The sequence below is a fragment of the Pelophylax lessonae genome (genome assembly GCF_965119305.1).
Source record: "Pelophylax lessonae genome assembly, chromosome: 6".
NCBI classification, from domain to species: domain Eukaryota; kingdom Metazoa; phylum Chordata; class Amphibia; order Anura; family Ranidae; genus Pelophylax; species Pelophylax lessonae.
Genome location: NC_138773.1, coordinates 167,377,554 through 167,395,157, shown reverse-complemented (window position 1 = coordinate 167,395,157; position 17,604 = coordinate 167,377,554). Strand labels below are relative to the sequence as shown.

Genomic DNA, 17,604 nt, shown 5'->3' with positions numbered 1-17,604 from the left:
AAGATTTCCACATCCTGCATAGAAGATATTGGCATGCCTAATTTAGTATCATCTGCAAATACTGAGATTGTACTAGATATCCCCTCCTCTAGATCATTTATGAATAAATTAAACAGGATTTGTCCCAGGACAGAACCCTGGGGGACCCCACTTTCCACACCCGCCCAATCCGAGTACTCCCCATTAATCACCACCCTCTGTACTCTCCCCTGGAGCCAGTTCTCTATCCAGGTACTCACCTTATGGTCCATACCTACCTTCCTTAGTTTGTACAGTAAGCGTTTGTGGGGAACGGTGTCAAAGGCCTTTGCAAAGTCCAGATACACCACATCCACAGGCTTACCTTTATCTAAGTGGCAGCTCACTTCATCGTAGAAGGTTAATAGATTGGTTTGGCATGAACGATTTTTCATGAATCCATGCTGATTACTACTTATAATACCGTTTTCATTACTAAAGTCTTGTATGTGGTCCCTTATCATCCCCTCCAAAATTTTGCAGACTACAGATGTTAGGCTGACCGGCCTATAGTTACCCGGGATATATCTCGGCCCCTTTTTAAATATTGGTACCACGTTGGCTTTTTTCCAATCAGCTGGCACCATACCCGTCTGTAAACTATCCTTAAAGATCAAGAATAATGGTCTGGCAATCACCTGACTGAGCTCATTTAGAACCCTTGGGTGCAAGCCATCCGGTCCCGGGGATTTATTTATGTTAAGTTTCTCTAGTTTAGCTCTAAGTCTATCCTCTGTTAGCCATGGCGGCACTTCCTGAGGTGTATTATTTAGTTCGGCCTTACAAGCGGGGTTCGTGTAGCCCCCCGATTCCTTTGTGAAGACTGAAGAAAATAAATTATTTAACACTTCCGCCTTTTCTCTGTCCTCAGTGGCCATTTTTCCTTTATCATCTTTTATGGGGCCAATGTGTTCTGGCCTCGCTTTCCTACTGTTTATATACTTAAAGAATTTCTTGGGGTTCTTTTTACTCTCCTCCGCTATATGTCTCTCGTGTTCTATTTTAGCCGCCCTGATTTCATCTTTACATTTCTTATTACACTCTTTGTAATGCTTAAATGCTGCCAATGACCCCTCAGTCTTGTATTTTTTGAAGGCCTTTTCTTTAGCTCTAATATACATTTTTATGTTGGAGTTTAGCCACCCAGGGTTTAGTTTTGCTCTTTTAAATTTATTTCCCTGTGGAATGCACTGGTCCACCCCCTTGTTAAGTATGCTCTTGAAGCACTCCCATTTTTTCTCCGTGTTCTTTGTTCCCAGGGTTCTATCCCAATTGATATTTTCTAGCAGCGAGCGCAGTTTAGGGAAATTGGCTTTAGAACAAGGTCTGAGTAAGACATCTCTCACTGACATTTCTCATGGGTAGAAAACTTCTGTGTGCATGGCATGCATAACAGGTTGTCTTTTCTGGAGCTGCTCATTGGCTGAAATAATTAGCATGTACCACTTAAATTGTGTGTAATAAATACAGCTGTGCAATTACCTGGAAGTCTAGAAAACATAACCTATTGCTAGTCGTAGAGGACTGGAGTAGGAAACACAGTGTTAAATAATACAGTTTAATAAAAGAGAAACAAGTAGGTTGTGCCAAGTAAAGTCTTCTACTTTATTAGGATTTGTCCATACTTGTAGAAATGTTGCAAATATACCAAAATTAGTGTTTAAAAATGGTGTATGCAATACTTTTTTCATTTTTTTTTTTTTTTTTAAACAGACAAAGCAGCTAAAACGCTACCCTGTGGTTTGATTATTGCAAGTTTGCCTTCAGTAGAAATATATTTAAAAATCTACCAATGAAATTAGTTCATCAAAAAGACGTCACACTGTTGTTCAGTAAAAGTGAACAATGAAAAAATACTGTTTTCAGATAGTAAAATATTTCAGATAGTAAAACTATCTGACACACATTTTAGCAAAGGTTATCAAATGCTATATATACAGATTAAATTAACAATGTGCACATTAGATATATACTTTTTAATATAGATATGGATAAAAAAAATGTAATTCCCACAGCATAGCAAAGATGATCTCTTGGTATACCCGTTACTTTTAATCATTGTGCCAATATGGTTGACTACCCAGTAATAATCTTAATGTCATCTCTGGTGGGATATAATAAATGTTATTTTTTTTCAGTACCTTTAATAATAACCATGTAACACCATATTTTGAAAACATAAAAAATATCTTAAAAATATTTCTTAGCTAAAAAATCTCTAGTTAGTGTCAAAGAAGTTGTGCATCAAGGTCATATTTCTCACAAAACTTATCTGTAAATGGAATACAGGTTAGGTACTCACACCATTCACACTTGATATGGTAAAAATAGAATAAAAACACTAGACCAGAGAACAGTCCAAAAAATATCAGTAGAAATATAATTATCTGGCATCTCTTCCGGTACAAGTCAAATTTGCCAAAACTAATATACGGAAGAAATGCAAAAGATAAAAAGAAGCCGCTAATAAAGCCAGAAATATGAGCAAAATTGTCAATCCAAGGAAGGAGTCCAAATAAGAACAGGAAGATGACAACGGCAAGCAACTTGAAGAAAGCCCTCCATGGTCTTGCTAGAATCTGCCAGCTTTGAAAGAGTTCGACAAAAAGGCAGGCCAAGATTCCAAACTGAGATCCAGCTGGTCCAACCTAGAGAAAAATAAAAATATTAAACTATAATTTATGTGGGAATTAAAAAATATTATTATAAAATAAAATAGTATGACCTGTTAACAGCGACAAAAGAGATAGATACTTATAAGCCAAAATTGAATAGATTAATTTAAAAAAGGTTGATATGAAGTGAAATTTAGGTACTTACACTGCATGCAGGTTAGGAAAATACATTAAACCTTAAAGAAAATTAGTAAGTTACAAGCAGTAGCAACACCCACTGTCAAGACATCACATTTGGAGGGGAATATTTCTCTGATTCCTTAATTTTTATTACAGTAATGTAGATAGAAGTTAGATGTACTCAGCCTTTAACCCCTTCCCGCTGATGGAACACAAATATGCGACCTTGGCTTCAAGGGGTTGTACTGGGGTGATGACTGCAGCCAACGGTCGGCTTTTTTGTAATAACAACCGATGTGGTTAATGAGCCGCTTGGCTGTTATTACAAGCAGTGTTAGGGGACGTTCCGCTCCTCTCACCACCTCCGCTGGGTCTCCCATCCCACCGCAATATTGCAGCCCTGCTATAAATCGCTGATCGCCGCCATTACTAGTATAAAAAAAAATTATGAATAAATAATTCAAGCATATATACCATAGTTTGTAGACGCTGTAATTTTTGTGCAAACCAATCAATATATGATTTTTTTTTTTTTTTACAAAAAATATGTAGCAGAATACATTTTGGCCTAAATTTATGAAGAAATCTGTCTTTTTTTTTGTTCACAGCGCAAAAAATAAAAAAATGTAGTGGTGATCAAATACCATGAAAATAAAGCTCTATTTGGGAGAAAAAATATATAAATTGTATTTAGGTACAGCACTGCATTACCGTGCAATTGTCAGTTAAAGCAATGCAATGCCGTAACGCAAAAATGGCCTGGTCATAAAGGGGGTAAACCTTTTTGGAGGTCAAGTGGTTAAAATATAAAACACACCACAGAGCCATTGAAAGAGCAATCAAGAGAAAATAACACATCCTAAAACAAGATCCCATTTTAGGCCCAAATCTCCCACAAATATGATCTTCAAACAGGCTCCCAGTATACCTAATAAAATAGCACCCAACTAGATAAGGGAGCCAAACACTGCCACTCCTCCTTTACCTTTTCCTAAGGACCTGAAAGAGATTTGTTATTGCAAAAATCGAGATGCAAGACTTGTGCATATGTTTTGCATGGACAAACTATTTTTCCAAATAATTTCAGGAAAACATACATATATGTCACTGCGCAATTCATAAACTTCTCCACAGAAAGCAGTATGTGTTCTACTGTCTAGTATGTCTCTGTGACCCCCTACATATAGGTAGAACAATGCGCCGGTTGGATCAACCTCACTGCAATATCCAGCAAGATTGCATTAATCCGTGCATTGTGCACTCAAACACATTCTTTCTGCTGAGAGATTCAGAAAGCTCTGCAACCAAGAGGGGTATTGGATTTTCACACCGAACACACAGAATTCGGACAGGCTAAATGAGGAATGAGATGTTAGCAGAATTCACTAATACCTGCATTATTTTGTTCAGAAATAAATTGTGGAAAATTTAAATTATCTGTATAAATCACTTTTTACAATCAATTACTCTAACATTTGAATATTAATTGAATATTGTTCTGATATGGCTATTTTTGTATTATTACGTAATCCTATTTTTTTTTTTTTTTTACAGCTCCCTTTTTCCCTAAATATGCCCCCTTTGTTGTTGATCCTGTGTACACTATAGATATAGCTATAACTCCGATCCTTTCTTTCTCTGAACTAGTATTCGCCTTTTTCCTATTAATTACATGGTATTGCAACATTGTTTCTTTTAGAGGTGGTTACTCTCTTAGAAGTTTATGGTTTCCACACTCCCTCTAGTGGCACTTCTCATGAGATACATTATCGTATGTTTAATTTTCAAGTTTCACCTTCTTTTTCTGAAACACAAATAAAAGTAATGTCTTTAAGGGAACAGCGCTGTGAAAGAAACAGGTGTTCCTATTTGGAGTCTAATAGTGCACAAAAATCATGAATAAACAGAAAGATCAGCACATTTCAGGAACAAAATAAAGTGCTAACAGAGCTATTTCTCCATTCTGACAGCTCCTACAGCGCTGCATCCACCAGTCTGCCAGAAGCTCAATCAGACTGTGTCATGATTATTCTCATAACCCCAGGGAGTTGTCCAATACAGACCCTCCACAGAGGATTCATCGTGTGCAGTAATCACCCCTTGCAATTGTCATTTTTACAAGTATGACCAACGCTTCTGTGATTATATCTGTATTATTTTTCTTAGGTCTCTGTGCCCATATTTTTTGTGTTGCTGTGCCTATTGGGCCTTTGCAACTCATATGTGAAGGTAGCTGCAGGACTAACTTTATAACTTAATTATTTGGAGACATGTTAACACATTAGAAATCACTATTTACCATTACACCTAGGACACCAGTAGCACAAGTAGTAGCTTTAGCTTTTTTTTTTTGGAAATTGTGATATTACTTTTTCACATGACTATATATGTAAATGGGCCTTTAATGTCCTTATATTCAGGTGTTGCTTGGCAATGAAATATCAGTAAAATCCTTAGAAAGGGCAGCAGCAGAAGTTTTTATAGACTTTAAAATCTACATTTTAGCTTAAAGGTAAAAGCATTTAATCCTTTAGAAGGACCTGCTTGAAAAAAAAGAGAATCGAGAATCTAAACTTTTTTTTTTTTAGAAAATCCCCTGTCTCTTAATAAATGTTTGGGATTAGGTTTGTGACTTGAGGGTAAAACTTGGTTTCTATGGCAGCATATCTTCTGATGGGGAAGAAACCATTTATGGTCTCTGGTCATCTGCTTCAAAACCAGGCTTTCTACTACTAGGCCAGCAGGAGAAAAACTGGGGTGACCTGTATCCTGCCGTATTTTCTATAGGATCCTGGCTTATGTTTACACATGGGGAAATATTTAATACAAGCCACTGATTCCCTTCTGGTTTAAGTTGTCAAACCCATTTGGAAGGTATTTGGAGTTTAAAGAGAGTTGTGGGTCTACCTGTTTTTCTTAGAAGTCCAAAGTTCCCCATCTCAGAGTGAGCTGATGGGAAACTACATGATTTATTGACCACTCTCTAATGCAAACTGATTCATATAAGGGAGACAACTTAAACTATTTAGTTTCCACTTGAGGAAGAGCATCTCCCTTAACTGTCACCAGTCCAGGGTGTGGATAACCTATGGAGAGGAGAAATTATAGTTGATGAATGCTGGATCTTTCTCATAAACCTTTCAACCTGGAGCTGAAAAATCTTAAAGTGTTTGGAAACCTCAGATATGAGATATAAACAAAGCATACCCCTCTATAGTGCGTACGTGTCTCAATGCAGAGCACCAAGTAGCATTTCTGTCTGCTGCCTTGTTCCTCTGCAGCAAGCAGGATTTTATACACAGCCTCAAAAGGTAGCGATAATGGGCAGCAATAAATTCATATTCATTTAAATTCATAGTAACTAAAAAGTTGAATATAATACAATTATTTATAAAATTATATACAGTATATATTTAAAAAAGATGTCAATTTTTCGGTTTCGGCCAAGTGCATCCTGAATTTTCAGTTTCGGCACTGAAATTTTCATTTTGGTGCAACACTAAGTAACGTATTCATTAATAATGAGCAATCTGACATTAAAGCCATTCACAGACATATTTAAAGGATATCTAAACCCAAGAACAAAAATGTACAAAAATACATCTCAGCTTAACAGTCCTGTGGTTGTTGCATTTATTTTATTTTCTTCATATATTATTATTTAATACAGGTATTTATATTGTGCCTGCAATTTACACAGCACTTTACATACTGTACATTCACATCAGTCCCTGCCCTCAAAGAGGTTACAATCTAATCTACGAACTGTTTCAGCAGTGGCGACCCGTCCGTTAGGGGCGCCGCCCCCCCTATCCATGCGTCCGGCCCCCTAATCTACATGCAGGGCGCCGGATGCATGGATTCCAATGGGGGATTTTTTTTTGAAGCACGTGATTAGAGCCAGAGGCTCTAATAGGCTTCAAAAAAAGGGTGGGCTCGAGGCGCAGAGCACCTCGCCCTGAGCCCACCCAGTTGTGTGACAATAGCGAATGAATATTCGCTATTGTCACACAGATTTTCCTCCTGGCCAATCAGGAAGCGGGTCCTGAGACCCGTTTCCCGATTGACCGAAAGGAGAAGCCATCCTATTAGCGAAGGAGGAGGAGGGAGGAGACGCAGGGGAAGCCCGACCAATGAAGGGGGACATGGAGGAGACTGAGGGGGAAGCCGCCGTCGCCTCCACATGTCAGTCCAGGGGTGGGGTATGGTGTGCGGTGCGGGCTGGAGCTGGTGTGGTCCATGGTCAGGTCCGTCTGCCCCCCCCCCCAACCCGTGGAGCACCAGCCCCCACTGCGTTTCAGCAAGTACAGAACATACCTGTCGATCTTGCCAGAAATATCCTCTTTGTGACTTCATACTAGCTAAACTAAAAGCAAAATAATTACATCTCCCCTACAAGCTTTCCCCTGAAAATGACCAATTACACTGCCCCAATATGTAATGAAGATGTAGAGTGGAAGACCTATAGTAGTAAAAAAAATCAGGACAGTAGACTGGGTGACAACTTGTCTCCCTCCATAGATATAGTGGAGGAGTGACAGTAACTACCCAAAGGCACCCAAGTCAAATATTTACAGATATACCAAGTAAAAACAAAGCAAAAACTTGAAAAAGAAATGCAGCCACCACATTTAAGGTCGGTAAGCTGTTATATATTAACATTCTGTTTTTGGGATTAGATATGCTTTAACAGTGGATCGAATTTACTCTGTGCAAATAACGACTTACATTGGTAGTAGAGTATTAGTGGGCCAGTATGGGGGGGAACACAAGCCAAGCTACAATTATAAGTATATGAACTACAAGATAGTTACATTTGCAGTATCTACACAAAGCTGCAGTATTTACAATATTGTTTAATTCACTAACAGTACAACAAAGTACCAGAACCAAAAACAGCCTGCATTCCCATAGACATAAAGTATGTTAACATTTATAAATCATCCTTTATTGATTTGATTACAACTATATGCATCCAAACATAATGTTACAAACAGTCATTTAGATATACTGAAATATGGAAACCTACTTTCCATGTTCACATCACTTTAAGATAGTATAGGCATATTAAGATTACCTCGGCTCTGTAGGGCAGAAAGATGGCACTAGTAAGATTCCCAGTAATCCCACTTAAAATGTAGACAATGGAGATTCTATGCCAGCCTGCCAGCTTTTCAAGATCTCGAAGTATAGTCATTTGGAAACAAACAGAGACCAGACAATGCAAGATGCTATAAAACATTAAAAACACAAGTTAAAATATTAGATTTATATTCCTGCTCAACATATATCGTATTATTCCAAAAGTGGATTTTACTCATACAATATACTATTCGTAAAGTGGTAGTAAAGTTATTTCAGCTATTTTTACATATAGGTAGGCTCATAATCTCACAAACTTACCTTTGGTATAATGAATATCTCCTAAGCGTGCATAGTTTAGGACAATGATGGCGAACCTTGGCACCCCAGATGTTTTGGAACTACATTTCCCATGATGCTCAACTACACTGCAGAGCGCATGAGCATCATGGGAAATGTAGTTCCAAAACATCTGGGGTGCCAAGGTTCGCCATCACTGGTTTAGGAGATATTCCACAAGCCAGCAGCAGGTGACACATTTGCTCTGAAGGAACGGCATACCGTGACGTTCCTTCAGAGGTCTGTGCCATAAACAGTGACTCCAGTGCACATGTGTGGGACTGATATCATTGCGGTTCGGCCAGTCCTGAGGCTGGTGTCCGCAAACCGGGAATCAAGACCGGGTGAAAATGGAAGCCCTATCAGGTCAAGCCAAACCTTTTCAAAGCCTTTTTGTTTTGTTTTGTCTGTTTTGTTCTGTACTGTAGACAACAGGAAGTGAGAGAAAATTTCTCCAAAATAAAAACCTCTTAGACAGTTCCTGTTCTAGTGACAACTTAACTCAATCAGGGACAGCCTGGGGAAAGTGGCTTGGGTGAATTGTTGAATATCATTCAGTGTAGGAGCTTGAAGACATCTTGTATCGAAAAAGAAGTACTTTGGGGGACATCGTAAAGCAAAGATTCCGGGCGGTTGTATTTCCAAAACAACTCTTTATTGAAGCTTCATGTGGTAGGTGGTTAACAAATGGAACAGGGGACAAAGAGGTAGACGCTTAGTCATTACCTTATTACTTTGGGGGACAACGGCAGATTGAAGATGAGCAGTGCAGCTAGAGCTGCTTTTTAAGTTTATCTTTTAAGGGACTTTTCATTTTTTGTTTTTATTTATGCTGGAGTATTCCATCAAGTCTCTTTCATAATTTGTTATAAATTTTAGGATAATGGGCTCATTCACTAAAGCAGAATGCATGCGGCAATTAGGTGATCTGACACAATTTTCCCATATATTGCATGCAATGCTGAAATTGTCAATTCATTATCCCTTTATGCAGCATTTAACTCAATTCACTATCCCTTTATGTGACGTTTATCCCTTTATGCCCTTTATGCCTTATTTACCATCCACTGACAGCAGATGAGTCCTTAACAGCCATGAGTCATCTGCTGTCAGCGGGGACTGTAAACAAAAGAATTGTTGGCATCAAAAATGTTTTGAAAGAAACAGCGTAGAGGCCCCCCCCCCCCCTTCCAATCTATACCAGGTCCTTTGAGTCTGGTATGGATTTTGAGGGGAACCCCGTGCTAAAATGTAAAAAAGAAATGGCGTAGGGTTCCCCCAAAATCTATACCAGTGCCCTTATCTGAGCATGCAACCAGGCTGGCAAGAAAAGAGAATCCAATGTTTATCACAATGAACACCGGCCGCCGACCTGAATCAAAACAAAAAAAATTACACGGGCACTTACCTCAGAAAGCTCCGCTGCCTACCCGCCACTAAATAAAGTAAGGGGCGGAGTTACCTGATGAAGTTACTGGGGAACCCTGCCCCCTTTTGACATCACTGGCACGATATGTCGATGACATCATACGGGGACATAGTCACCCAGTGACGTCATCGTGTGACCCCCCACCCACACCTTGGTGTGTTTAGCGCCAGTAGACACTGGAGCTGTCATTCGTGCTTGACAATGGATCTACTTCAGAGGGACATTTTTTTTTTGGGGGGGGGGGGGGGTTTGAATAAAGGACTTGTCACAAACTTTATGCGGTTGCATGTACCCCTACTCATTCACATGGGGTCTAGTTAAAGGGGGCTTCCAGATTACAATAAATCACCCCCACAACCACTGGGCCAGGGTTGGGGGGAATAGGCTCTTGTCCTCATCAACATGGAGGGGAGGGGGTTGCTCGCTCCCACATTTCCTGGGCAGCTATGCTGCATGCCCAGATAAGGGTCTAGTATGTGCGTCCCCCCCCAAAATCCATACCAGACCCAAAGAGCCTGGTTTGAATTAGGAGATGGGGAACCCTCATGCTGTTAAAAAAATGTTTTTTTGTTTACATTCTGCTGTTCAGAATCCCTCTGACAGCAGATGAGTCATGGTTTTAAAGGATGCGGTGACCGCCTGCTCCCTAACAACCAGCTGTTTATTGTGAATGGAGCCCCCTGTCATAAATAAACTCTAGTTAGCTTATGTGTAAACAATCAAGGGAAACAAATACTTCCACTGTCCAGTTAAAAACTATTTCTTTTAATGGAAGAGACATTTTAGTGGAAAAATTGGTCTGAATTGGGGAATGTAATTCAATTTAGGGTTAGGCTTTAGTCTTTAACCACTTGCCTACCGCTTAACATACATTGTCGGCGCTATTTCGCAAAATCACAAACCTGCATTTCATGCAATAGCCTCTAGGAAGCATGCATGCGCTTCCGGAGACCCGATCGTGCACTGATTGGAGAGAGGGGGAGTCAATCAGCGTTCTGACAGACCCGATGTCTGCCGGCCACCCGCAATCATTTCCGAGAGAGGCAGAACGGCGGTCTGCCTATGTAAACAAGGCAGATTGCTGTTCTGACAGGGGAGAAGATGGAGATCTTGTATTTCTGATAAGCAGGAACACGGATCTATGTCTTCCCCCAGTTAGAGCAACCCCCGCCCCCCCCCCCCCCCACAGTTAGCAAGCACCCCCTAGGGACACATTTAACCCTTTGGTCACCCCTGATATTAACCCCTTCCCTGCCAGTGTCACTTATCCCTGTGTTGGTGTTACTGCTCCCCAAAAAAGTGTCAAAAGTGTCAGTTCGATTTGTCTGCTACAATGTCGCAGTCCCACTAAAAGTCTCTGATTGCCACCAATACTAGTAAAAAAAATAATAATAATAATTCCATAAAAATATTCCATCGTTTGCAGATGCGATAAATTTTGCGCAAACCAATCAATTTACGCTTATTGGGATTTTTTTTTTACAAAAAATATGTAGCAGAAAACATATTGGCCTACATTAATAAAAAAAATTTATTTTTTTTATATTTTTTTATTGGATGTGTTTTATAGCAGAAAGTAAAAAATATTTTTATTTTTTATTTTTCAAAATGGTCGCTCTTTTTTAAAATAAAAACGGCAGAGGTGATCAATTGTCAGTTAAAATAACGCAGTGCCGTATCGTAAAAAATGGCCTGGTCATTAAGGGGGTAAAACCTTCCGGGGCTGAAGTAGTTAAAAACATAATTATAAATGTATACTTATTTATTACCCTAAAGATCTACTTCAAAGATGTTTGTAGTATACTAATGCCAAACATTGCATTGCACAATAAATTACTTTGTTACAAAACTTTTAGCTGTACATTGCAGTGGCACAGCTGTATATTATACCTTGGAGAATACATTTTAGAATAGGAGAAATGGAATTTACATAGGATTAAAAACATAGTTTGGGGTGATTAGGGTGTTTTGTTTATAGCAATTACACATCCCCAATCACCTAGTGCCAATTCTCTTAGGTTTAATAATAAAATGCCGGTATATATAACAGGTTGAAAACTTGGGAAAAGGCTTCATACTTAGGGTAATTCAAATTTTTTATGTGTATATTATTTATAGCATCAATTTATCTAGTTAACTAATCAGATCCTTATTTAACATAATTGGATAATGATAATGAGGTTCATTCTTCATGCTTTATGTAAAAAAGCTGCCTAAAAAAATACCATACTTAGAATTTTACTAGAAAAGAAGCTACATAGGTGCAATCCTTATACACATAGACGAGTCAAATTTGCAAATGGAGATGGAAAAGGCAATACAACGTACCCAGCATGAAGGAAAAGAGAAAGCCATAACCTATAAAACTGATCTGGAACCTCTGGATTCAAGAATGGCAGAAGGCCACACACATCATCCATGCAATGTACCTAAAAAAATAGGAATATTCAACTGCATAATTATATATGTAAGATATACCAGTTTAGTTTAAAAGAAAATATATGCAAACAACTAGAAAATCTCAGCAGGTACATCTTTATGGGTAATCCAAGTTTATTAGTCCAATTATCATGAGGTTATAAATGTCACTGAGATGTTAACTGAGATTATCTTACTGACTCCAGGTGCTTTTTCAGTTATAAATCAGGCAAACTTTGGTTTGCAGGAGGTCCGTGAACACCAAGGATAGCACTGAACCCTATCAAAGTCTGAGGGTTGTTGAATCTTTTTTAAGGCTAATTTGCAAGCTTTTTTTAAAAAAAAGGCCAAAATTGGGCACTGCCAACGGGAACATGTTCCCCTTAAAATACAAGCGGGGACACTTATCCAGGCATGTGGCCTGGCTGGCCATCAAAGGGACAGCAGTGAGCATTTAGCCCCTCTTCCTGAACCATACCAGGCCACATGTCTTTCAACATTGGAATAAAACCTTGCGGAGGGGGGGGGGGGGGTAACTCATATGTGGTTTCTAAGAGGATGTGGGGAGGGGGTCTTAGAAAAAATTGGATGCCCTCTTTAGAATAATGGGCCCCCCAGGTAGCCTGTCCCCCAGAGCAATAAGTATAAGTAAAATGTGCATAAATACACATAACCATGAAAGAGACTTTTTATGAAAATTACATAAATAATGTCCCCCTGATGTAAATCCATCATCTATCACATCATCCAGCAATGCAGATTGCCTGGCCATTTGCCTGAATAAGGGTCTTGTTTAAAGTTTGATTGCTCACGTAGATGCTGCTGGCTAGTATCACTCCTAATCCAACAATTAGCTTCCCTTAACAGATTCCCCCCAAAAAAACTGTTTTGAGTCCATTCAATGCCTAAATGATTTACAGAGTATCAAGAGTTTGGAAGAACTGGTTGGCCTTACCAGGTTGTTTTGGTGAATAGATTACTCTAAGGATGTGAGGAAGTTTCTAACTTTTTATTTATCTTATTGTACTAGGGGTGTCCCCCTGTCTTACTTTTAACTATTGAGTTAATTCTTCTTTTGTTATCTTGACAGATCAAAAAAATAAAATGGGGCTACCTGTGCATGGCTTATGAATTTAGATACTCTCTCTCTGATACTGACAAACAGTGGTGAATCCAAACACCATTTAATACATTAGAAAATACTTACGGTATATTTTAGTCAATGTCACTGCTCATTTGGCAGTTGAATGCTATTTTCAATGTCCTATTGGCTCTGTTACAGCTTATAATAAAATCCATGTACTAGTCCCTGGCATCATCAGGAGAAGATGGCTTCTGCAATATGCATAATTTCTGACCATCCCCAGATATTCCCAAGCGTAATTCTTACACCCCCAGTTTACAAAGAATACATACATTCTGCTTCTTTTTTTAAAAAATAGAAGATGAAATTCTTCACGAACACTGTTAATTTATACAGTAAAATCAAGTCCATCAAAGCATACCTGTGAACATAATGTTGCTTCTTCATGGAAGTACCCTTTCATGAACTCACAGTATTCTCTTGATGTTATTTTGCAGCTAAAGAGAGATTAACGCATCAGTACAACATCTCAAGTTTAAAGAAAAAACTTATGTGCAACTTTTTTAGAACACAAATATTACATATAAAGTCCCTGGAATTTTTTTTTTGACACTTTCTGATACCCAGCATAACAGTTTTAGATTGATGACAACTATCTAAACAAATAGCAATGTTTAAAAAAAATGCATTTCTTTTATTGAATAAACAAAGGTATACAACATAAACTGCCAGTGTGTGAAGACGTAATTTCTCTTGACACTTAGGCTTGGTTCACACTTGTGCGATGCGGGAACGCTGCGAATATGCAGCGTGTTCCCGCATCGCATCCGCACATCTGGCAGTTCACACTGCCATATGCGATACGCAGGGGGTGTCAATTAACAGTTAACGACACCCCCAGTTTGATTGCATATCGCAGTGCGATCTGCAAGTACGGACAGAATCGGATCGCACAAGTGTGAACCGATTTTGATGCGGCTCAAAAAATGCCTCCTGTGCGTCTTTGGTGCGGATGCAGTGCGAATTCAGCCATACAAAGTGTATGGCTGAAATTCGCACCGCACATGAGATCGCTTGTATGAAGGAGCAGTGCGCTCCGAATTACATGCGATCTCCGCAGCCGCAAAAGTGTGAAAAGGCACTTAATAAGCGGTTGCACCATCTTTTTGTTACTGCAACTCTGTCCAAATGTCTCCTTTACTACATATCTTAAAACAAAATAAGTTACCCCATATGTCTTTATGGGCCCCTTTACACTAGAATTCAGTGTGAGAAAGCCGTGTTCCCGCGCAACTTCCCGCGCAGCATTTCAAACACCCTTGCAATCTGCTGTGGGAGTCAGTGCAAATTTATTGAAACTCCAACCGCAGGTAACAAAGCATTAATTCATCTCAATGGCCAGAATAAAATATTTGTTCTGGACATTTAAATGATTACACCCAAGCACTTGCCGATGCTAAAAGCGGATAGAAAGTTTTAATTTAATAAATAAAAAATGTGGTGTGCCTATTGTATTTGAAACCCAGGACAAATAATTTTTTACACCCCCAGGTCTAAACAACAAAACTATTTTTAGTAATATTCTTTAAACAGAATGAATAATAATAAACAAACCCAAACAGTAAAAAAATTGGAGTTGCCTAACATCAGTGGTCAGCATAGATGTGGCCGCTTACATTTGTGGTCAGCATAGGTGGGAATTCAATTCTCCATTGCCCACTACTAAAGGAACTCCTAGCAAGTACAGTCAATATCCCTGGACTATCCAGTTGGTTTATCGTGTTTTGTGAATTCTTGAATCCAATGTTCCTGGGGGAAGACAAGCACTGTCTTAGGCCCCTTTCACACGGGCGTTCTGATCCGATCCGCCTGTCAGTTTTTCAGGCGGATCTGATCGTATGCTCCATGCATACCTATGGGGCAGTGTATGTCAGCGGTGACATGTCCGCTGAGACACCCGCTGCTCTCCAATCCGATTCTGTCCGTGAAATCCAGACGGATGAAAACCCTATTTTCCATCCGTCTGGAGGATCGGATCGGATGAGAACGGACAGGCGGTCCGTTGTCATCCGATCTCCCCATAGAGGACAGCGGGGATCTGTCAGCTCCATCTCCGCACACAGAGCGGAGACAGAGCTGTCATCCGCCTGCTCAGCTCAGAAAGGACTCCATCCGGCGGTGCGCTCGTGTGAAAGAGGCCTTAAGCTGGCAATGTGCGGATTTGCTGATCAAAAAGAAAAACAAACTGAGTGGATTCCCCAATCCACACAGGCGAGGCAGATAGAGGAATCCTCCCACTGTGTTATTGTAATCTGACAGCAGGGATCCACTGTGAGATTACACTGATCAGCGCTGCAGCCAACTAGTCAAAATTTTTCCAACAAGCCTGTTTATGAGACGTTGATTATTAGATCAAGTTCTCACAAACAGGAACGGCCATAGATAGATTGAAATTTGGCTGGTCCCTGCTAAACCAGATGCATTTCGATCTATCTATGACCAGCTTAACAAGGATACTATCCCTGAAAAAGAACTGCTATAGGCAGACAAGTTTTCTGAGACTATGGACCTTTCTGCTTAACACATGGAAAGTTTTTAGGTCTGTGTTATATTCTCTGCCTTAAAGAAACAGTACATGTGAAACCCTTCAGGTATAACAGTCTGCCCCCCCCCCCCCATATTTCTGTTTATCCATACCATTATTCTGGCTAAATCTTTTACCAAGTGTCTGAATTAATGGTAATTCACGGACTAACTTAATTGTAGTAATCTAACACAAGAGGGATGTTCAGCTTGTGAATTGTGTCCATATTTATTAAGAACTAAAAATGAAAATTAGATCATAATTTATCTAAGTTGCATTAGCTCATGAGAGGTCGGGAATTACTATATGTTTCAACCAATGATATTGATACATTTTATAAAACCTTTTCTTTATAGTTTTAAATTCAGTTGTAAAGGTTAGGACATTTTTCAAAGCACAAAATGCCACTTTTTGTATACGTGTTTTCTTTGTTTACTCTCAGTCCTGAAAAGCGTAGCAGGCTGCGGGCTCTTGTCAGATATGAAGAGTGAATGGTGAGTTCATGCAGCGTGCTCCACATTGAAAGATAATCTTTTCTCCCTCCCCCCATGCATATTCCATTCTAAACAGAGAGAAGCAAGGCTCACTTCTATATTACAGCGGCAGGAATCAGTGACATTCTGTCATGTAAACAGACAAAACTCTGTAGACTGCAGAGAACACAGATCTCCAATTACTATAGTGTCTATTTTAGGAAATAAGTCCTTCCTGAATGATTTTCTTTAAAACTCAGGATGTAGTAGTAATTGTTGCAGCTATATATTGATGCTTCCATCTCTGTTATCTGCAGAGGTCTATCAGACTATACAAGGGGGTCCTATTGTGTCCTCTCTATACAGCTTCTGTTACATATTTAAAATATAACTAAAAGCAAAACTTTTTTTTTTCTTTTTTTTTTTAGTTTTGGATAGAATTGACAGATATTACAACACATGTCAGGTTTTTATTGCTGTTTCTGACCCTGTGAGGAAGTTTTACCCTCTCTATTTGTTCTGTTTACTGTTATCACCAAGAGAGAAAGAGAAAGAAAATTCCTAAATTTGGGTTGACCCCCAGAACACTAATAAAGAGAAAAGTTTCCAGTGGGGACACTAGTTCGGGTGACCCTGGTGACATCCAGGGATTCTATCACTATGGGGGAATTTACTTTTATCACCTATTTTGGCTATGGGACAGAAAGCAAAGGGAAACTCCTCAATGAGACACAGATGGCAAAAATCTTACAGGGTTTATAACATTCCATTTAAACAAAAGTTTTGTCTTTAGATCTAACTTAAGTGATTCCATAAGGCTGGCCATGGGTTGCAGGAAAGAAATTAGCTTCATTCTCCATCAACACAAAAAGTGTTGATGCAGGAATCGCTCCTGCTGAGCCCCTGTCTTCTTGCGGCTAGGGGCGGGAGAAGACAGTGATTATTGATAACAGCTATTGCTAGCACGGGTAAAACCCAGCAGGTTGGTTGTTCCCAAGTTGATCCCAAGTTGTTCAGCCTGCCCATATATATGGTTCGAATCTCGGCCGGTTCCTCCTTAACCGGCCACAATTCGAACTGTGTATGGCCTGCCTAAGTCACAGTCTTTAAAATACCCAAAGTCATTAGATATATAAATATGGTCATTATCAGTCAGACTAAGCTCACATCTGGGAGCTACCCACAGAAACACTGTTAGCTTGGTCTTTTCAGATGATATAGCAGCCAGGCAGTTGAGAAACCACTGGCCAATTGCTATTTGTTTATCCTTGATAAGCCAGCACCAGATCTGTATGCAGAGCTTCTTCCCCCACATTACTAATTGCTTGAAAACAAGACAGCAGCTGAAAGAACTCCCATTGACCCTGCTTCAAAAAAATAGG

General features: G+C 39.4%; 1 protein-coding gene across 1 annotated transcript in view; it reads right to left on the bottom strand.

The window, feature by feature from the left end:
• Positions 1 to 1,609: 1,609 nt before the first annotated feature.
• The window catches only part of RHBDF1 (rhomboid 5 homolog 1), a 219,202-nt gene continuing 203,207 nt past the window's right edge, over positions 1,610 to 17,604 (bottom strand). Inside the window, exons 15-18 of the mRNA XM_082260219.1 lie at positions 13,587 to 13,662; positions 11,992 to 12,092; positions 7,891 to 8,044; positions 1,610 to 2,666 (exon numbers count right to left, since the gene is read on the bottom strand). Of these exons, the coding sequence (XP_082116345.1) occupies positions 2,247 to 2,666; positions 7,891 to 8,044; positions 11,992 to 12,092; positions 13,587 to 13,662 (751 nt within the window). The 3' untranslated portion in view covers positions 1,610 to 2,246. The remainder of the gene's footprint in view (positions 2,667 to 7,890; positions 8,045 to 11,991; positions 12,093 to 13,586; positions 13,663 to 17,604) is intronic.